The 22559-nt window shown below is 43.5% G+C and overlaps 1 protein-coding gene across 7 annotated transcripts in view; it reads left to right on the top strand.

The window, feature by feature from the left end:
• Positions 1 to 22559, top strand: part of Ctdp1 (CTD phosphatase 1) — a 102339-nt gene that overhangs the window by 26181 nt on the left and 53599 nt on the right. For all 7 annotated transcript variants that reach the window (XR_015443018.1, XM_087190925.1, XM_004861915.4 and 4 more), the window contains exons 5-10: positions 1905 to 2055; positions 7919 to 8009; positions 10022 to 10188; positions 11412 to 12449; positions 14913 to 15054; positions 16250 to 16447. Coding sequence is in view for 6 of the 7 variants with exons in the window: in XM_087190925.1 (XP_087047051.1) it covers positions 1905 to 2055; positions 7919 to 8009; positions 10022 to 10188; positions 11412 to 12449; positions 14913 to 15054; positions 16250 to 16447 (1787 nt within the window). In the remaining variant the exon portion in view is untranslated. The remainder of the gene's footprint in view (positions 1 to 1904; positions 2056 to 7918; positions 8010 to 10021; positions 10189 to 11411; positions 12450 to 14912; positions 15055 to 16249; positions 16448 to 22559) is intronic.

Raw genomic sequence — 22559 nt, 5'->3', positions numbered from 1 at the left:
AAGCTCTTACTTTAGGTCTTGAGTTCTTAGAATGCAAAGGTGTTAAAACTACCCTGAAGGTGTTCTCTGACAGAAAAGAGGACTGAGCCTTGCTATGGCCAGGTATAGAGTCAGGAAGACATTAGAAGACGAACCACACTGCCCAGTGGAGGGGCCATCACAGAGCAAGGGTCCCTTACCACTAAACTGCCAGGGACGTCATCGTACCATAGAGAGGTTTGTTAAAAACAAGTTAATGGCTTGATAAATAGACCAGGTGTTCTTCAGTTTTTAGGGTTCTTCTCTGGAGATTGAGCTTGAGTTTATGGCTAGAATTCCATTCCCACAATGAATCTTGTATTGTTTAGTTACTTTGTATATCATGGGATTTACCCAGAAATAAGCTATATTTTGTGCAGTGTAAGTAGTTATGAAATATTTTCAGATATTTCATTCATACCAACTACTCTCTGTACTAAATGTTTTGATGAAGACACACACTTTGCACGTGTATATACCAGCATGTGATGCCATAGGTATTTTTTATGTTGTAACTTTGAAGTTGGGCACTTAAAGTTAACCTTGTAAGACAGTTTGAACTAGTTCTCACTTGGGGGAGAGGGTAGATCCAGAAGATAATGTTCCCTCTGTATGGAATGGTTTAGGAATGAGCAGTCCTCCACTCATACCAGTAGTTTCCAAGGTGGACTCCACTTTACTTCTGTGCCCGTGGCTTGTGCTGACCACTGAGAGCAGAATTACAAGGTTCAGGGTGCCCAGTGAGAGCTCAGTTCCTGAAGCTGGGACACCAGCTGGCCACATGGGGAAGGACCATTTAATTGCTCAGGCTTACATTTTTAAAGCTTACATTATTACTGTTGGACTTTGCTGTTGAGAGTGAGAGCTGTTACTTAAATTTCACAGGCCTTAATCTTTAACCAGATAGCTTTACCACTAGCAGTGTGATTAATTAAAAGTGTGATTAAGTAAAATTTACTTGGCCCTAGGTAGTTTACCTTTTTAAGTTGTTAAAAGTAAATATTTTTACCAAGAAGATGATAAGCAAGATTAATCGAATCATAGTTTAGCTCCCTAAAGAAAGGAGACTTGTTTACACATTAATCATGTGAGCTCATTGGTATTACTAATTTTATCTGCCTGCAAGAGATAATCTAGAATATTATTTCAGTTTATGTGTTGTATTTATAAGCTTATAAAGCTGTCTTAAAGTCACCGGAAAGTGTGGTTTATCTTCATCAGCAGCTCAAGTATCACCATTAACACATTATGAGGAAATCTATTTCAAGCCATCTGTTTTGCTCTTTGACAGGTAGTCAGTAGCATAGTTATTATAGTTTTAAGGGGGTAGTTGTAGATAGTTATAGTGGGTAGTTATCATGAGTAGCTATTATAGTTATGAAGGGTAGCTATAAGTAGTTATTGTAGGTGCTTTTCATGAGCATGGGTAGTTAACATTGGTAGTTATAGGTTGTTGTTATCATGAGTAGTTAGCTTAGGTATTTACGTAGTTGCCATAGCTCTCGGGGTTGTTGTAAGTATAGTGGTAAGTTATATGGACAGTTACTACATTTATCAGTAGTAGTTAGGATAGGCAGCTATAGCAGGTAGTAATCATGCCTAGTTACTGTAGCTATAGGGGGAAGTCATCTTAATAGCTGCTGTAGGTGATTATCATTATTACATGGGTAGTTAACATTGTCAGTCATCAGAGGCATTCATGCATTTCTCATAGAGTGTATGTGGAAAACTTTTTGCTTGGTGGGTATCAGATACTATAGACTGGCTTCTATGAGGGTTCCATGCGCATCACTAGACTTCTGCTGTGGACTCACAGGTCTCAGGTGCTACCTGGGCAGTGCTCCCCAGGACCTTCTCTTCTCACCATCATTCCCTATTCTTTGCAGGGCATCTTTCACTTCCAGCTGGGCCGGGGTGAGCCGATGCTGCACACCCGCCTGCGTCCTCACTGCAAGGACTTTTTAGAGAAGATTGCCAAACTGTATGAGCTGCATGTCTTCACTTTTGGCAGCCGGCTGTATGCACATACCATCGCAGGTCAGTTAACTGCCTAGGAACCTCACAGTATCTAGATTGTGAGTGCATGAGTATAGGGGTACTGGGTTTTGTTTCCTTAAAGATGAGGAAGGAATAGTACAGAAGCTCAGTCCTAGGCTTGACAATTGATAGGGAATGAGTAGGTGAGAAATTCAGCTTTTGCAGCCCTGTGGGCTAATCACTGTGCTCTGGGCAAGTGCATCTGTGTGGGCCAGTTTAGAAGTTGTCAAGACCACAGATATGTGGAAAGATAGAAACATACTTTTTTCTTCTTTTTTATGAGCTTATTTTTTAAAAGTATATTCTTGACTATTCAAAATGGCTTTGAAACCCTGTTGCGTGGATATTTTCACAGTGACGGTTGCCTCTCTCCTGTCTTGGCTAAACTTGAGCTGCTGCGCTGCCTTCTCTTCCGTCTGTGCGGAGAGAGCCTTGTAATAGCCTGTGGTGCCCAGCAGGTGGCGGAACTATCTGGAGCCTGAGTGTAGGGGACAGAGCAGGTACAAGTTTCCCTGTGATCCACTGTAGATCTGCACCCTCCATTGCAATGTCGACATAGTCCTTGTGTGCCAATTGCAGTACTTAAAAATTCAAGTCTGTACAGATTGTCATCTTCTTTTGTTGACGGAGAGATGAATTTCAAGGCTCTCTTCAATATTTAGTACCTTTGTAGAAAAGAAATTTAATAGACTTTTTTTAAAAATGCAGCTTTAGATTCACAGCAAAATTGAACAGAAAGTACAAAGATTTCACATATACCCCCTACCCCTGCACAACCAATGCCTCCTTCACTATCAATATCCCCACGTGTGGTACCTGTGTTATAATTGATGATCCTACACAGATACAGTGTTAATCAGAACACATAAGCAGCAAGTTTAAATTAATTCATTTTGCAACTGAAATTTAGTGTGTTTTGCCTTTAATATTATGACTGTTATATAGCTGTCTGCAATATGTGACTTGAAGATCTATGTAATAGGACGTCATCGGACAGGTAAACAGATAACCCCTGATGTGGTTTAAATGCATATGAAAACCTAAGCAGACAGATGAGAATGCTGGGTGGTGAACTTGGGAGGTTATTCGGGCACAAGGGTTCTGTCCTTGTGAATGAGACGAGTGCCTTTTTGAAGGAGACCAGAGCGAGCCAGTACCTTTCCTCCACCCTGTGAGGGCATGGTGAAAGACACCACCAAGGAGAACAGCCCCCACCAGTCACTGAGACTGCCAGTGCCGTGATCCTGAGCTGTGAGATACAAATTCCTGGGTTGAAAACTCCCAGTTTGGTTATTTTGCTGTAACAGACCAAATAGGGTAAGATGCCCCATATGGAAATCCTTACAGATGTGAATCTCAGGCCCAGGCTCTTCATCTTCCACCTACAGTCTTGCCTCTCTTTAGACAGTGAATTATAAGAAAATCGTGACAGGGTTCCAGCTTCAGCCAGATGACTAGGGCAGACATCAGCAGAGTATGATAAAGAAAGCCTCCCAGTTATGAGAGCTCTCTGGTGCTTTTGTTTTTAAATTTAAAATGTTAGGAAAAGGTTAAAAATTAGGTAATTATTCCATTCTGGCCACATACCTCAAGCACTCCTGTTCTCTTTGTTTTTTCTGCATAATCTTACGTAGTTTGTATTAATACTGTGTTTGTGTATCTGTAAAGAGACGAGTAGATGTATGTTTGGGTGTATTTTTTTCACATGCGATTACATCACTCAGGATTTATTATGCTGTCACAAACATCTAGCAGTTGATGTTACTCCATAATGCAATTTCTTGAACAATTATTTTCATTTTGCTCTTTCATCATATGAAAAACACGCACTGAAAGTCAAACATGAGTGTCTTTGTGGGCGGGGGCGGTGTCCACTGAATGAGTTCCTAAAACCAAAATGTTTTGTTACATGCTACAGAGTTTCCTTCCTGGAAAGGCTTAGTTTGGTTTGCTGTGTGGGTGGCACCTCATGGGCCCACTTCAGGTGACGTTAACCCAATAACATGCTTGAGCAATTCTTGGAGAGGTTGAGTGTGTGGGTGGTTTTTCTTCTTTTCTCCTGTGCCTTGTACCTTGTTCTAGTAGTAATGCAATGTTTCTTAACATGAGCTTTTTTTGGATCTCATTTGTTTTTTAGATTGTAGTAATTTAAAACAGTTACTGCGCATGTCCTAGAGTTATCCATTTCTGGTGGGCATCATCTTATTTTATTGATCTAAGCATGTAGGCCACAGGATGAGCAAAGGCGGGGGGAGTCAGGCTTGAAAATAAGGAAGTTCGGTTTAAGCACAGTCACATCAGTGGATTTCAGTAGGTCACACCCATGTTTCAGTCCCTCTGACACACAGGGCATGTGGCAATGCATCTGTTAACCCACATTAACAAGGCTCCAGTATGGTGAAGGCCGAGCCAGTGGAAAGAACACCTTGCATCTTCATCAGCCTGGAAGCTGGAGGGAAGGACCCTGGGCATCATTTACAGGTTCAGCAGAGCATCTGCACTGTCTCTATTCATGTAGCAGGCTGTGGTGCAGGAGCCTGCTGACAGTCCTTAGCTCCTGAAACTGCGGGAAACAAGTCTTGCAGTGAGTCTGCCAGGTTTGTTGAGTACCATGCCACCTCTTTAGATGCACTTGCTCCATTTCAAGCTGTGCTTTCTGCATTAAAATCCCAGTATTCAAATATATCCAGAGAATGTTGGTCAAAATGAGACAATGATATAACAAGAAGCCTGCAGACGCATATCCCTGTGAATATAGATGTAAAAATCTCCCCCAGAATACCAGCACACCATATCCAGCAGCACTCAAGAAGGATTGTGTTTTATGGCTGCCCACCAGAGCATACACATCCAGAGGATTTGGGCCTCAGAAGACCTGCTTTGCAGGCTGGTCCAGAATGGCTCCAAGCAAGGCACAGAAAAGGTGGGCCTTTGATGCTTGGCTGAGTTGGGATTTAAGAAGTTGATGATCAGAGCATTTTACAGCTGGGAGGTATCATGAACATTATCTAGGTCAGATTGCTTATTTACAAGTGAGAACATTTTTCACAAAGGTGACTATTAGGCTTCCTCTTTTATCATACCTTTAGTTTTCCAAGTTACTATTTGCATAGAATGTGTACTTTCAGTATAATTAGCATAGACATACTTAGTTTGGGATATTTTTCATTTCCCTTATTCTAGAGACTATTTTAGTACCAAATTTTAGGTCTAGCCATTGGGTGGCTTCAGTTTTTATAGTGATACCCATTTCTTCTGTAAGAGCAAATGTTGGCTGGGTGATGTATCACACCACCTGTACTCGCAGCTTGGGGGTAGGGTTGGAAGGAGGATCACAAGTCCAAAGGCAGCCTGAGCAACTTAGAAAACTAAAACCAAAATAAGGCTGAGGTTATAATAGCACTAAAGCTCTTGGCTAGAGAGACAATTGTCCATTTGCTCTTTTTGTTTGTTTACCTCATGAATGCTAGCCAAGAGACAGGTTGTCTTATGCCTTCTAGTACATTAACTTCCTGTTCCCGAGCCGGGGATTTAGCTCAGTGGTTCTGCCACCTGCCTCACAAGCACAAGGTCCCGAGTTTGATCCCCAGTACCAAAAAAAAAAAAAAATAGTAACTTCCTGTTCCCAGTTTGTGTTTGATTGGTGCTTTCAACCCCCTCTGTAATGTGTGATGGAAGCATTTCTTCTTGAGACTTTGTGATTATAGTGTATTTCCCTCTAAATTTTTTATTTGGCTGGCAAAATTAAATTGTTCTACTCACATTAAACTTAATACCTCCAGTATATTTTACCATCCAAATAAATTATCTGAAAATATTTTCATTTAGTATGTCTACTACAAACTAATACTTTTATTATATATTCTAGGGTTCTTGTAAATTAAGTAGAGGTAACTTTTTTTTTTTTTTTTGGTACCGGGGATCGAACTCGGGTCCTTGCGCTTGCGCAGCAGGCGGCGAAACCACTGAGCTAAAACCCCAGCCCGAGGTAACTTATTTTTTAAAAATGATTCCATACAATGGACACTTGTAATTAAATTTAAAACTTTATAACTTTATTAGGATAATTCAGTAGGCTTTAAATTCAGAGGAATTTAATTTATAGATCAGGAAGCCCAGAACAAAGGTAATCCCAAGAAATATCTACCTGACTTGTTACAGTAGTCATTTCTGAAATGGAAGATGTTGTTTTGCAGATAGCATTGTTTTATTACCTTTACCGAGTTCAAGTAGATATACTTATCATTTTTGAGAATTTCAATCTCTTTTGAGAATTAATTTTTAAAAAGTAAACTCACAGTAAGTGCCTTACAAAATGTAGGATGTCCAGTATAGTACAAGCAGATACCTTAATATGGCTAGCTGGTTAGTATGTAGTATAAAAAACATTATTATTCTCAGCTGATTGTATCAGGCAAGTTTTCTTGATTGTGCGTAAATTTGCCAGCCCTAAAATAGGGTGTATAATAGTAGGAAGTAATTGGACTGACTTTCCTATGTATTTTAACTTCACTGTGTGTGAGTCAGTTCCATAGTCCTCCATTATGTACAGTTTTTCTTTCTGTAAAAAGGAGATTACTGTACTGACTCATGTGGTTTCATTTACTGTTGGTCGCCAGAGGTCTGAAAATATTAAATATAAAATTCCAGAAATCAGCAGTTCATGTGTTTTAAATTGTGTGCCATTCTAACTGGTGTCACAAAATCTTACACTTTTCCTTTCTGGGATGTGTATTATCCCTTTGTCTGGCATAGCCATGATGTATATACTTCCCACCCTGTGTCTTGGATCACCGAGATTGACCCAAAAGTAAAAGTAGTGGCAATCAGATATGCCAGAGAAAAGCTAAAAGTGCTCCCTTTCAGTGTCATCTCATCCTCCTCCTCCTCATCATCATCAGAAGAAGGGAGAATAGTACAGAATGAGGGGGGTGGGGTTTGGCCTTGTTTTGTTTTGTGGTAATGGGGATTGAACCTAGGGCCTTTACACTGAGCTCCATTCCCAGTCCTCTTTTTGAATTTAAGACAGTGTCTTGCTAAACTGCCAGGTTGGGCTTGAACTTGTGCTCCTCCTGCCCAAACCTCTCAGTGCTGGGATTTCAGGTGTGTGCCACCATGCCTGGCTATAATAAGATATTTTGAGAAAGACCATAATCACCTATTTTATTACAGTATATTGTTACAGTTTGATTTTATTATTGCCATTGTTTATCTTAACAGTGCCTAATTTATAAGTTAAACATTAGAATAGGTAAGTGTGTTTAGGAAGAAACATGGTATATGTACGGTTTAAGGGTTTAGGCATCCACACAGGGTCCTGGAACCATATATCCCCTGCAGATAAGGGGAAATGAGTTTGAGGGGGAAAAAAAGCCTTCATAATGTTTTATCTGTTAACTTATTAAATGTCTTAAATTACATCTAAGATCAGTGTACCACCAACCTCATGTTAGGGAAGGTTGTATTGGGCATGATGCAAACTAATGCAATATAACACCCAGTCCATGTAAAGTGAAGAATCACGGGTATCATTTACTGAGACAGAATGATGATTTTCTTGCTCTATTGAATAAGTGCCTTGTATAATTTTATTTTAGCTGTTTAGCTTAGGCAATTCAGCCTATTACAAATTGTTTCAAATTAAGGTCATCATAGACATAACTGTGATTCAGTTTGACAAGTTCCAAGCAGCAGTAAAGATAAAAAGCCTAAGTGAGTGGGTCTTTGCTGGAAAGGGCATGAGGTGTGCATGAGAGTTGTGCACAGGTCTGCTGCTGTGCAGAAACAGTGGCAGTGGAACTGTGTACTTGGTGGTCATAATGCATCTCAGAGGTACAATCTTTATTCTGTTTTCTTTTTACAGGCTTTTTAGACCCTGAAAAGAAGCTTTTTTCTCATCGAATATTATCACGGGATGAATGTATTGACCCGTTTTCTAAAACAGGAAACCTTAAGTATGTTCATGAGTTCATCACTAAGACAGTTCACTGTTTACTTCCCACTCCAAAAATTGCATTTTGAGAATTAGAGTGATAATTCTGTATATAACGTTTTCTAAGAATTTGACCTTGCCTCTCTAGTTTTCACTGCTACTCTCAGTATACTTAAAAATTTTGTCTTTCTGCCTACTACATATGAAGCCTCAGGTTCAATCCCCAGCACCATCAAAATTTAGTTAATATATAGAAAGCTTTTTTTCTAACCCAGACTCTCTCCTCCTACATGGTTCATGCTCCAGGTGCTTAGACCTCAAACCAGTGGGTTATCCATCTGTACTCCATGCCCTCCCTACCCCCTCAACCCTGCCCGAGCACTCACAAAGCTCTTCTCCCAATGTTTCTTCGGCCAGGGGAGGTGGTGTACTCATCCTGCCCAAGCTTGTGTGGACAGCACAGCTTCCACAGTGGCACTTGCCTTTGCATCTGTTTTACCTTCTGCACCTTTAACTTCACCAATCAGGCCTGGGCAGTGAGGCCTTAGATTTCAGCGGCCTCTTGTTGAAACTCAAAGGCAGAGGCAAAGAGCATGAGTGAATCTCCCACAATAGTCCAGTTGTAAAGTCGTTGCCTTCTTTCTTTTAAATATGTATAGAATACCTGGGGCTCCGGCCGACTTGGGGACTACACTCTTGGAGCTGAAACCCAGGCTAGAGTGGCCTAGGGAGGGGGCTTTTGACATGTTTGAAGCAGTATTACAGCCATATTGACTGAGCCAGAGCTTGGCTGCACCTAAGCTCAGCTGTTTCTGAGCCTAGAGTTTAAATGTAAAGACACCAGCACTAGCATAATTTCTAAGCTCACATGCTGTTCATCCTACTAATTTATAAAAATCCTAAATTAAATGATCATACAGTCCATATTTCTGGCTGTTTCTACTTCTTCCTTTCCATCAGCTCTCTTCCCCTTCCTAGTATGTAGTCTAAGTTTTTATGACAAGACTGACTCTTCCCCTCTCCTCCTTGAAGGGCTGTTTTATATCCTCTAATTTCTTACTCACTCTATACAAAGAATCTCCCAGTTTCCACTGAGAAAGAGCTGTCACCATGATGCTCACATTGTATCAAGTACAACATATTTTCATGGTACTAATTCGTAACAAGACTTGGGCAACAGCAGCTTTGAATTGGTTTTTAGCTCATGCAGGCACTCTCTTCTAAAGTTTCGTTTTTCTAGATTGGGGGTCCACAGAGTTTTGAGACCTGTGCAAGTTAATATTAACTAAGAAGAGGGCTGGGGATTTAGCTCAGTGGTTCCACCGCCTGCCCTGCAACCACCAGGACCCAAGTTCGATCCCTGGTACCAAAAAAAAATACATTAACTAAGAAGAGAATCTGAGGTATTTATTTCAGAAATAGACCTCTTAACTAGTTAGAATCAGAGTGAGCAGATGAATGAAGGCAAAAGAAGAGATAGTGTTACTGATTTTATTAGTGGGGAAAACTACTTGAAGATAAGAATGTTCAGCTTGAAAGAGAACAGTCTCAGAGAAGCACAGCCGATAGGTGCTGTGGCTTGCACAGATACAGCTATACTTCTACTCAGGAAGTGCCAGCTATGCAGTTGGACCTGTTTTCCTGGCCTTTGGACTGTCTGGGTGTGTTTGTAAATAAAGTATTATTGAACTTGACCAGACCCATTTGTTCACAAGATTTCATAGGGATATTATGACTCTGTGGCTGACAAATCCTAAAATATTTATTATCTGACTCAGAAAAAGTTTGCTGACCTTTTTTTAAGGAGAATCAGAAATAATGGAGAGAAGTATAATTATTTTAATGTTCCTCTCTGAAAGAGTTTAAATATGAGCTAAATAAAAGCCCTTCATTATAGTTTGCATCTTTCTGATGAATTTGCTCACTCCTCAATACATGTGTATGAGACTCCTAAACTATTCTGCTTCGACAAATAAAAGATTATTACAATATTGTGATTAACATCTTGTATAAATTGCACATTTTTACTTTTAGAAATCTCTTTCCTTGTGGAGACTCAATGGTTTGCATTATTGATGACCGAGAGGATGTCTGGAAGTTTGCCCCCAACCTAATAACTGTGAAGAAATATGTGTACTTCCCAGGCACAGGTGATATGAACGCACCCCCTGGGTCCCGGGAATCTCAGATGAGAAAGAAAGGTGGGTGATCTTGTTTCTAACAATTGAAAAAGAAATAATTAGTGTTTTGATTCAATGTTTAGCTTTTATTTCTTGTATCTGTTTTGGCTGTCATAAATTCAAGATTCATTTTGTTTATTTGTACTTAAACTTAGTTGGGTTTATTTAATACTGAAAGGCTAAATGCGCATGAATTCCACATTTCATTCCCGTTTTCCTTAAACAGCCACAACCACAGGAATGGGCTGCCTCCTTCCTTAGTTGGGAGCTCAGTGTGAAATGCAATGGCTCCTTTTCTAAGAATTGTCCTCAGAACACAGGTGTAGGGGACAGGGGAAGGGGACGTTACTAGAACCTCTGCAGTGAGTCCTAGTCTCCTTGTGAGCCACGGCAGCACACAGTGAATTACAGGAAAGGTAGAAAAATGAGACTGAGAAGAAGCTGAACTTTAGTTTTGATCAGTGCTGTTCTGGGCATCAAAGAAAGCCTCCAGCTCACCGTACATCGGGAAAAACAAATGTAACAAATGACTTGCAGAGAGTTCCTTACATCCTGCGTAAATAAGATGTAACAATCCAAGAACAACGAGAAACTGAGTAGATGTTTGTTCCTCCCAGGATGTTTTTAGCTCCCAGGATGTTTCTTGTCCTGGAGCATCAAGGCATCACGGAGTCATTGAGGTCTCAGTTGTGACCGGAGGCCAAAGTGGAGTTATGTCTCAGAATTCCATAGCTCGGCTGTAGGCAGGAGAACTAGGCTAATCAAATGATTTTTCCCTAAAATTATGTAGCATTGCTCCCGACACACAGGGACTTGGGCTGTGCCTGCCTGGAGCCTGTAGGGAAGTATGCATCTGTCAGGCAAACATGAGCCCAAGTCTGACCCAGGGAAATTTAAAAGTTTTCGTTTTGTTTCTGATAATCTTTAGTTTAAAAACAAAATATTTTGAGCCAAACAATTACTGCTGCAGTCACTAAAATGGAACTTAGATGTCAAGGCAAGGAAAAAATAGGGCCCAAGGGCCTTCTTGCAAAAGTGTGATGGAAACATCACCTGGACAAACTTGGCAAGTCAGCCTGCCGGGGTTGTAAAAGCAAAGGGTGCTTACTGTCTGGGCGTCAAGTTTCCCAAGGCCAGTTTAGAGGATGAGTAATGCAAACTTTAGTGGAGAACTATGTTGCTGTAGTTTTGTAAGTCGTTTAACATTAGGTAACAGTAACTTTTTCTTTTGTATACATGTTTAGTAAATCATTCTTCTAAAGATGCCGATGTCTTGGAACAAGTTCCATCTGTGAAAGACCCCGAGGAAGGCAGACACATTCCTGGGGTGGAGCAGAACAATGGCCTTGGGAAACCCACTCGGGAACTAAATGGTGGTGAGGTTGTGCCAGGGGCTTCTGATAAGGCGGATGAGAGGGACTCCTGGCCCCCTGCCCGGGCCCCCTCCTCCATCAGCCCCAGCAGTTGTGTGCTGGCAGATATTCCCGAGTCCCAGGCGACTTGTGAACAGGGTGGTGAGAGCTCACCAGGGGCACAGCCCCCTCAGGGGACCTCTGGCACAGATTTGGATTTCGACTTGTCCAGTGACAGTGAGAGTAGTGAGTCAGAAGGTCAGAAGTCCTCTTCCACCTCTGATGGGGAGAGTAAGGAGAAGAGAGCCCGGGAGAAGGCTCCAGCCACCCCAGATGGGACAAGAATACCTCAGCAGGGAGGCACCCCTGATATGAGCAGAGGAAAACTTGCAGGAGCTGGGCCCCTCGGAGAGTCTGGGGCTGGAGTCCCTGCGCACGACAAAGGGCCAGACCTGGACGTGCAGGAGGAGGGTGAGCGGGATGGCCTCTGTGGCCTGGGCAACGGCTGTGTGGACAAGAAGGAGGCCGAGACGGAGTCACAGAACAGTGAGCAGTCAGGCATCACTGCAGGCGAGTCCTTGGACCAGAGCGTAGAGGAGGAAGAGGAGGACACAGACGACGATGACCACCTGGTACACCTTGAGGAGATCCTCGTGCGTGTGCACACTGATTATTACACAAAATATGACAGGTACCTCAACAAGGAGCTCGAGGAAGCTCCCGATATACGGAAGATAGTTCCTGAGCTCAAGAGTAAGGTGCTGGCAGGCGTGACTGTGATATTCAGTGGCCTACACCCAACGAACTTCCCAGTAGAGAAGACTCGGGAGCACTACCATGCCACAGCCCTAGGTGCCAAGGTCCTGACCCAACTGGTGCTGAGCCCTGATGCCCCTGACAGGGCTACCCACGTGATCGCAGCACGGGCTGGTAAGTAACCCCCCTTCTGTGCCTTTGTCGTTAGGAACACAGATGACCAGCAGTGGTCCCTGTCCTTGAGACTAGAACCATGGCCTTTTAAGAATAGATTGATGACTATCTTTTGGTGAAATTCTTGGTCCATGTGTGTTGTATATGCCTCATGTGTGCTTATTGAGTGCACATGTGTGTTCACTTCCACTTGCTGTCTTGGGTTAGAACCTTTTCCAGGAGTTTCAGATGGACCAGGAGACTCAGTGTTAGTGTTATACTGGAGAAATTAAGATTGAAGAGTAGTCAGGGCCTCAGTTTGGCAGGTAAAAGATGGACTAACCCTCTGAGTTAGAAAAGCAAATGCAGGGCTGGGGATTTAGCTCAGTGGTTCCACCGCCAACTTCACAAGTGCAAGGTCCTGAGTTCGATCCCTAGTACAAAAAAAAGAAAAGCGAATGCAGCATTTCAACCGGAGTAAAAAGAATTAATTTGCTATAGATAGAAAAGCAGAGGGTATAGTCGGTCACCTCTTTCAGTAAAATCCTCGTGTGTCTGTTATCTGTCAAGTAAAACAATGCTTCAGTAATGGGTGAGCCTTGAAGGAATGATTGTTCCCAGTTGCTTAAAAAAATTCATTACTGGTTGGGGGATTTAGCTCAGTGGTGCCATTGCCTGCCTCAAAAGTGCAAGGTCCTGAGTCTGATCCCCCCAAAAATCATTATTTTTAAAAAATGCTCCTCATAAGCAATTTTAATTTTTCCCGGATAAAGATTCCCCATCCACTTGAGGTTCTGTTTGCCCTGTTATTTCTCCTGTGATTACAGTTAATGAATTAGGGCTTCCAAATATTTGCTTTGACCTCCAGGATCATCAGCGTAGTAGTGTCAGGTAAGTAATCTCTTGGCCAGTCTCAGTGAGGGCCAACATAGTCTTGGGTGACTCTGGGCTTCCAGTCTATGTCACATAATCAGTAAAGCATTTGAATAAAGGGTAATTTGAATACAGGGCACTGGAAGGGATCCATCTTGAGGTGTACTACAAGGTCAGAAGCAGGCGCTTTGAGCCCAGCCAAATCCTCTGTCTCAGGAGAAAACCCAATCTTTCAGCCACCTGACGGAGCCAGCCGTCACTAGTCAAACAGTACCCAAGGAGAGGGTTGAGGATTAAGACAGACAACACCAATTCGAGAGGAAAGAAAAGGAGAGGAGAGGAAGGGCCTTCTCCTTCCCACTTTATTGAGCCTTTTATATATCCTCCTTCATTACCCACAGCCTCCCTCCCCTCCTCCCCTCATGATCTTGTGACTAATTATTTTTACAAAGAAAAGGTCAAACATATCTTTACAATTCGGGGAATGTTGCTTTCTTGTCTAGCAGACAGTCAACATCTTTGTTTTTGTACCAGTTTCATATCCTTCCTCATTATGATCTTATCTGACTCAAGAATCTCAAGGGGCTTAGGAGTCTTTCAGGGTTGTTTCAACCCTTCGCTCTCCACAGCCACCCCACCCCCCCAACCCCCCACCGTGAGGTACTTTCTGCCCTGAACATGGAGACAGTACAGGCGAGGTATCTCCTGGAGTCACTTTCGTGTATACCTCTGAAGTCCAGCAACTACCCAGTACTGACCCTCTTCTCACCTTGCCTGGTGCTGAAGGTTGTGGACACCTGCTTGGTGACAAAGACAAGAGTTGCTGTCATTTCTTTTTGCTTTTGTGTTCATGATCTTACATGAGATAGCTAGGACATAGCTTCCTCTCACTGTGGAGGGATTGTGCCTCTGAAGGAAAATGACTCTCCCAAAGACTTAGCTGACCAGGGTATGACTGGGCACTTCATGTCACAGGGATCACTGTGAAGGGTACAGAGTGTGTATTTCAAGATCCTGTGACAGGGCAAGGTCAGCTGGAGCCTAAACAGGGAGCTACCAGGAAGGAGGTAAGTGGAAAAGAGCTCACCTGGGGGCTAGGGAGCTAGGGAAAGTTATCACCTCAGGTCCCTGAGGGTGTACAGAAAGGGCAGAAGGTGAAACTGGTGAGGAGTGGAGGACACGGCCAGGCCAGGGGCAGAAGTAGGGCCACAAAACCCACAGGTCCTGTGGTACAATGGGGCTGGAGGGAACAGGACAGGTGTAAGTCAGTTGAAGAAGAATTGGCAGGACCTGCTGATGGATCCAGCTACAAAGTGGCTTGGGGTCCAGGTGAGAGACAGCCCTGGTGGGTGGGGTTCGAGTGGTATCTACAGGGACAATTTAAAATAATGGCAAGTGATTAGGTACAGAAATCACACTGGTGGGTTTTGGTCCCTGAAGATGGCAATGAAAGTAGGTATACTCTGGGAACCTGACCTCTTGGCTCTGTGCTGAAGGGTGGCGCATGGCCCCCCCACAGCTCCCTGGAGCCCCCTCCCTGTCTGCCCCGGCTCTGTGTCTTGGGCGCCCCCTCCCCTGGTGCAGGAGCAGTCTGACATGTGGTCTCTGCAGGCACAGAGAAGGTGCGCCAGGCACAGGAGTGCAGGCACTTGCATGTGGTCAGCCCCGACTGGCTGTGGAGCTGCCTGGAGCGCTGGGACAAGGTGGAGGAGCAGCTCTTCCCCCTCACTGATGACGACACCCGGGCACACAGGTGGGAGCCTCTGCCCTCAGATCCATGCTGTGTGGTCCTTGTCTATGCCACAGTGCTTCCTCCCTGGGTGGCTCCAGCTCTCTGAGCCACCCTGGCATGAGTAGGCATCTGGTTGTGATGATGGGTCCTTTGGGGCCCTGACCACAGCAGGCAGGCCTTCATGTATGTGCTCCATTTCCTTTCCTTGACAGCCCTGCTTTATGGGAAACTGAGGCCTAGGGTGTCTATATGGGATCCATACCACCTAGCCACCAAGGCTTCGTACTCATGCGGGCATGGTACATTCTAGGCACCCTGCTGTTCCCCCTTTCCCTCAGCAAACTGACCTTGTGACTGCCTGTAAAATCAAAGATGAGCTTACAGTGTACATGTGCCATTAACACCTGAGAAGATGGAGGACTGTATTTTTCTTTATTTCAACAAAATATAGTATGGCTCTTAATAATGAATCTTAGTTTGCATGGTTTTTTAGCACTGGGGAATATTACATGAATGAAAGATCCCAGGACAAAGAGGGAGGTTATTACAGATCTTAGAACAAAGAGAGGGTGGTAGGGTAGAAGCTTTGGGGTAAATGTGCAAAATTATGTACTCAAAGGAGAAGGTGTAGGAGAAAAAAATGGAAATTCCTATCTTTTATGTATTATTGAGGAGAGAGATATGTTGAGAAAGTAAAAAGCATAGGAATACTTATCTTTGTTGAGAATAGCTCTGGTCTTTGTTAGCAATCTGGCTGTTGTATCAGGGTTAGGCTCAGGTAGATGTCAGAGTAACTGAGGATAAAAGAAAGGAAGCATTCAGCAGAGGTGAGTGCCTCAGCCCAGTGGGAGGCAAGTTCCCAGGGAGGTCCAGCTCTGCTCAGCAGGTTTGGTAGGTGCTGGTAATTGAGAAATCACTGTTTCTCTGCATTGTGCACCATTGTGTTACTCTGTGCATTGTCCTGTCCTGGTATTTGGAAGTGCCCTTTTTCCATCTGTGCAGCTCAGTCAGGAACTGAGGGAGCTTTTGGCTGATGTACTTGGGCAATGACAGTCACTGGTTGTCCTGAGCACATCCTCCCGTCTTTGTCCTGGTGTCCCTGCGTTCCTAAATCCAGTTTTCCCTATATCCCTGCCCCCGTATCCCTATCAGTGTCCCCGCACCCCACATTGTTCCCAGTGCCATTCTCATGACCCTTGCTTTCTCCATCCAACAGGGAGAACAGCCCAGCAGCTTTTCCTGACAGGCAGAACGTGATTCCAACAGCCTTACTCCACCCGACACCCATCCATCCCAAGGCCCAGCCTGGCCCTGAGGTCCGAATCTATGATTCCAACACTGGAAAGCTCATCAGAATGGGTGTGCCAGGGCCCCCCAGTTCCCTGTCTGTCCACAGGGAGCCCACCTCCTTCAGGTATATTGTGCCACCAGAGAGCTTCCTTTGCTGGCAGCAGCCGGCATCTGAAGTTGTTTTCAGTTTTAAGTTGTCTCATCCTGTTGAGGGGTACCTGCTTAGGTACCTGTTTAGGTACCTGCAGTGAGGACATGTAGCATTAAAGGCTCTGCTTAGTCCTGAATTCATGTCGAGCAGCCTGGCTGAAACAATGACTCCCAGTTTGTGGAAACACTCTCCCACTTACTGATTCTCTTTTGGTTAGCTTTCTATCTTGTGTTGAGTTCCAAAACTAAAAGTAGAGAAATCATTGATTTAGTCTGTGGCGCATCGTGCACAAGCCCTCAGCTCCCCCAGATGCCATCAGGGTGGTCCAGAGAGAGACAGTTCTGGGGTGCCCAGAAGAAGACAGCCCCATAGGGCTGTGCTGACCCTCCCTGCCATGCCATCCAAGTCTTGGCATGTTGTCCTGGGCCATCTCGCTGTGGTCCCACACATTCAGAGCAACTTGTAGGGGAGACGTAGTGACACTTTTTTCAGGGAGTACGTAGGATGCAAGACATGACAGGATCAGAAGGCATTTGGTGGCAGAATCAGTGCTGCCCTACAAGAGAGGGGTCCTTCCTGAGCAGCCATGTCTGCCCTTCCTTCCTCCTCTGCATGAGCTCAAGTTAGTTGTCCACCTGAGTTGAGGCCCTGCTCACCACCACATGCATAGCCAAAGGACATCCTGCGGGCTTAAATGAGGAGCCTGGTGGTTTCATGCAGTGAGTATTAATGCTATAGAAAAATTACCGTGGTTGGCCTGTGGTCAACTGTCCATTCCCTTTTTCCTTTCTGAGAGCATCCATGCCTTCCCTGGGAGTTGCCCACACACAGCAACCCAGAGGCTGAAGTAGCATTAGCTCTGCCCTGGGCTACAAGTGGGCCCTGGCATGTTTCCCAGTGTCTTTAAGAGCTGGGCAAGAACTCAGACCATGTCCATAAGCTCTGGCCTGTGTGACCCTGCACAAGTGGTGTGAGCCAGGGTTGGCATAAACAGAAAAGTTCAAGACTCGGGCAGGATGGCTCTCCCCTCTTTCTGGACATGGACATGACTTTGACCAATCCCAGAATGCAGCTATGATTTCAAACTACCAAGCATCATCATTACTTCTGTTTTCTTCCAATAATGTAATGTTTAGTTATCTATTTATTCGGATTATGACTGTGTGCTGCTGCTTGTATTCCTGTAGAATGACTTTCTGAAGTGAGATTGCTGAGGTAAAGATCATTTTTTTTTTTTTTGGTACTGGGGATCAAACTCGGGACCTTGTGCTTGCGAGGCAGGTGGCAGAACCACTGAACTTAAATCCCTGGACCCAGGTCATGTATATTTTTAACTTTAATAGATGGTATTAGTATTTTCCAAAAATGGGCTGCAGTTTGCTCTGCCACCAGAGGATAGAACTGTCCTGCAGAAATGTGTGGGCTGGATCATGGGCAGAGCATGCTTCTTCAGAGCTATGGGTCTTGCCAGACTAATGGGTGACAAGAGGCTCTCAGGGGCCAGCCTGTGTGGATGTGGGTTAGCTACTTGATTGCACATTTGTGAATTGTCTTTGTATATGTTTAACTTACCCTTTTTTCTGTTGAGTTTTTGCATTTTTTGTGCCTTGCCCCTTCTGCAAATGTTTACTGTAAATTAAAGTATTCCAATAGGGTATCAACAACTTTAAGAGAGATGCCTACCTTGGCATCCATGCTTCAGTGGTTCTGTCCAATTGTACTCTTCATTCTGCTTTGAATAATATGGAAAGTTAAGTATTTTTCTTTGTAGTTAACATCTTTGGTACAAATGTTTTTAGGTAGTATCCATCAAATTGTGTATAGACTCACCGTAAAATTTTTCTTGAAATAGTTTTCATAATGGATCCCTACAGAGCCTTCCTCCCCTGGAGCACGGGGGGGGGGGGGGGGACGGGGGGACGACTGTAAATTAAATGAACCTAGAGATAAATTTTACATATTTTTAAAAATATGTAAAAATATTTTTTAAAACCTTATTGGGCTGGAGATGTAGCTCACTGGTACAGTGCCTGCCTGTCAAGCACGAGACCCTGCTGAAGATAACTGCCAAAAGCTGTAAGCACACAAAGGAAGCATGTGTGGAGCGACCCCCACAACCTATGTCTGTCCTGGTCCTGTCCTTGGGGGCATCTCCAGATGTGCCTAAGTGGCAGTAGAGGTTGTATGTTTCTGGGCTCAGGAGACCTGCTTGGAGTTGAGGCTGCTGAAGTAGCTGGAATTGAGGAAAAGAACCAAAATCCCAAAGTGAAGGAGACAAGAAGGAATCTGGTGACCCATAGGCTCACTTAGGATTCTTAGGCTTTGTGCATGTTGCAAGACTAGGAGAGCCCGGATGAAAATAGCAGCAGTAGGAGTGAGTGCTTTCAGAATACTCAAGGTGAACCGTTCAGTAAGGGAGAAGGATGCGTAAATTGTTAAGAAGATGAAAAATTCAAAACATAGGGAAGTCTCAGAAGAAGTAGCCCCAGTCCCTAATGGTCATGAGCACAGGACCTTCCATACACATGGAGTTAGGATGTGCCCCTCTGAAGTGCTCTGAACCTACTGTTGGGTTTTATGGAGGCCCCATTACATAGATGTGATTAAATCTTGGTCATCAGTGTACTAGCTCAATTCCTAACCACCCACCCCCCTTTCCTGAAGGTTAGAGGATAAGCTGGGCAGGAGATTCCAACCCTCTCTCTAGGGCTTGGTCTTTCTGGTGACCAGCCCCATCCTGAAGCTGTCTCAGTACACTGGAGATTCCAGGGTGTTGTAATCGAAGATGTGGACCAAGAATCTGCTGATGATACCTCAGAACTTAACTTTTAGGCATTAATGTGTCAGTGGTCAAGGGGTTCTATTTTCTCTTTTTTTCTCTTATAGGCCGTGTTCTGCAGTATATCATAACCTAACTTGTTGAAACACGATGAGTGAAAAGATCTCAGGGTTGAAAGAATCCTTCTGAAATTCAGTTTTTAAATTGCCATTTTATAATAATGTCTACGGAATTTAAAGCAACAACAAAAATCAGTATGTGTTGATATGTATATGAGCAGTACCTGTTTAGAATGTGCTTTTCACTGTGTTGAAAACAAAATCACAACTTTTCACTTAATTTTCCTTAAACATAAAAACAAAAGCATGTTGTCTTAAACTGTATGGAGTGATTAAAGATGAGGTACAAAACTGTTTTCTAAATTACTTAGCCTTGCTTGAAGTTTGTGCCAATAGACCAGGAATTTCTAAGATAATTGAGAAGTAGTAATTAAATGTTGTCTGAAAACAATTTGCTTATGGTAACCTGAGCCTAAAAGAAGTTGAGCACTTCCTCTTCCCTTCAAGAGCTAATAGTATGGCAGCAGATAACCACATGTTTGTTCTTCGGATGCCGGAGCTCAGTTTCACGTGACTGTGGACCTGACATTATGCTGGGCCTGTCCTCAGGGGGTACCCCAGATGGAACTCATCTGGGCAAGTTGACTCTTGATGATGTTTTCTTGTGAATCTGATTTGCACCAAGATACTAATTTTTTAAATTATTAGCCCATTTAAGGAGCAGTAATATCCATTTAGCTACATTGATCATATAAATTTTATACTAGAAAATAACGTTGCGTCTCCAGGCTAGCATAGTGTAACAGTGTAGTATATATATAGGGAAGGTTTCCAAATAACCTTTGTCAGACAAAATTAATCAAGGAGCTACACTCTTTGAATATATAGGAAGCTATGTTCATCCTGTAATTTATTGGTGCTGCTTGTTGATAGTTTTTCAAAATTGACAAAAATGACTTAATTTATATAAACAAAAAGGAGTCTCTGTCTTACTGTCCTCCCTCCCATGTGTCCAGACACAGCACTGGACATCTGAGAAGCCAGGAGCATGCAGAGATGAGAGAAATACTTTCCAGGCAAGTGTTTGGGTTACAGCCAGGAGTTGTAGCTGTGTGGACTCAAGTTACCCTCTGGTCAAACCCTGTTGTAAATCAGTTTAGAGTGGATTTAACCTTTTCTTTGTTGAGTGAGGAGGTCCAGGGTTTTGCATCTTCAAGGTGTTGTGTAAAATGTTCCCTTTTAATTTAAACTGGAGCCTTCCCTAGTTTGTTTGATTTTTGTGTCATGCCTGTCAAGCCTCCCACAACTGAACGAATGTATGTGCTAGTTTATCTCCCCTTGGATCACATTACCTATGTACTAAACTTACCCATTTGTTTTTTTGTTTGTTTTGTTTTGTTTTAACTTCCCCCTTTGTACAGTCAGACTTGCTGTGAACGCAGTGTCCACACAGGCCCCATCAGCTACCCCAACGAAAGACCTTAGCTCTATGTCAGCCACCCTGGCATTATGGTTGTAACCTGTTGCGCCTGCCACTCCTGCATCCTGCACGGCCCCACCTCATCTTTTGGGAGGTACCTGTATGCCTACTGCAGTTCTATGTCCTCCAAGAAGGGCAGCACCCCTATTCTGTACATGGAACCCTGTATAGACCTATTGTGATGGAGTGCATGGTATCCTGGGACTATGAGTTCTGTCCTCTGCTTGTTCTCACCCAAGACTGTGAAGTTGTAGTATTTTGCTAATTCTAGCTTTGACATTTTTGATTCTGGGCTGAGGTTCTGGCTCTCTTGGGGACTTGATGGGATAGATGTGTAGTGAGGTCTCCTGGGCCTGTCAGTGTCATGAAGTGATGTTCAAGGCTATCTCCAGGTCCTCCTCAGAAACACCCATGTGTGGACGTCCAATGAAGGTGTGAAGTAAGAGTAGGCCTTGTCCTTTTCAGCCTACACTGACTCAGGAGTCAACTGGGCTGCACAAGGAGAGCACCCCTGGTTGTAGGGAGGCAAAGGTCCTTGTTGGTCAAGCACAGTGGAAGGTCATTCATCCTGACCTCAGTGACTTGAGGTCCCATGGGTAGAGGCTGGACCCCCCAAGAAGGCAGTGGGCTAGGAGCATTGCAAACTGAAATGTGCTTCCCTGCAAGGAGATACTGAAGTTTGGAAGAACTCGTTCCTGTGTACAGTTAATTACAAACATTTTATTTTTCAATTAAACTTTGTGTCTTGAGATATTTTCAACTTACATACAGTTAAAGCAGTAATACAGAGATCTCTTGTGTCCTTTACCCAGTTTCCCTCAATGATAGCATCTTACAGAACCTGAGAAGTCTCACCAGCAGGATGTGACTGGGGACACAGCCCCAGTGTATAACACCCACTCCATTAGGACCTTCCTGCTCTTGGCTTGTTCTCTGGGTTTCCTTCAGCTGAAGGTGTGTGAATCTCCCCTTAATTCCTAATAGATATTTTCCTGATATGAGAGTCCAGGTTGATAGTTCTTTTTTTTTTTCAGCACCTGAAAAGCATCTAATCCTTCTCGGCCTCCGTGGGTTTGATGAGAAAACCGCTACCCTGTAGCTTAAGGCAGCTTTTCTGTTCTTTCAAGATTCCTCTTTGTAATCGGAAGTCTAATTATCATGTTAGTTTGGAGATTCTGTTATGTTTGGGATTCACTCAGCTTCTCAGATCAGAAAGTTTACATCTTTTACCAAATTTGGGGTGTTTTCCAGCAGTTGGTCATCTCTGCGTTCATGGGACTCCAACTTTTTTTGCTATGTCCATGTTCCTAAAGCTGCATTCTTGTTTCCCTCTTCAGAAGGGTTGATTTCTGTTATACTTGGAAGTTCAGTGACCTTCTACCCTGTCTGCTCCATTATGATGTTGAGCCCATCCTTTGCATTTTTTAAATTATATTTTTCAGTTCTAAGATTTACATTTGGGTTTTTTTAATCTCCTGTTTCTTTGCTGAGACTATTTTTTGTTTGTTTTAAGCATGTTTATCATTGCTCAGTGAAGCATTTTTATCATGGATACTTTAAAATTTTCGTCAGACAACTTGGTGATCTTGAGGTTAGCCTCTGCTGATTATCCTTTTCATCAGTTTGAGATCTTCCTGGCTGCTCTATGACAAGTGATTTGGATTGAAACCTAGACGCTTTCTCATCATGTCAAGGGACGCTGGATCTTACTTAATCCTTGTCTTAATTGATTCTTTGTGACTCCACTTCAGCAGCAGAAGTAGAGGC

Source organism: Heterocephalus glaber, unplaced genomic scaffold, assembly GCF_053883595.1.
Source record: "Heterocephalus glaber isolate CG9 unplaced genomic scaffold, H.glaber_assembly_v1.0 deba00000331, whole genome shotgun sequence".
Taxonomy (NCBI): Eukaryota; Metazoa; Chordata; class Mammalia; order Rodentia; family Bathyergidae; genus Heterocephalus; species Heterocephalus glaber.
Note: the sequence above shows the minus strand (reverse complement) of the source record. Positions and strands in the feature narration are given on the sequence as shown.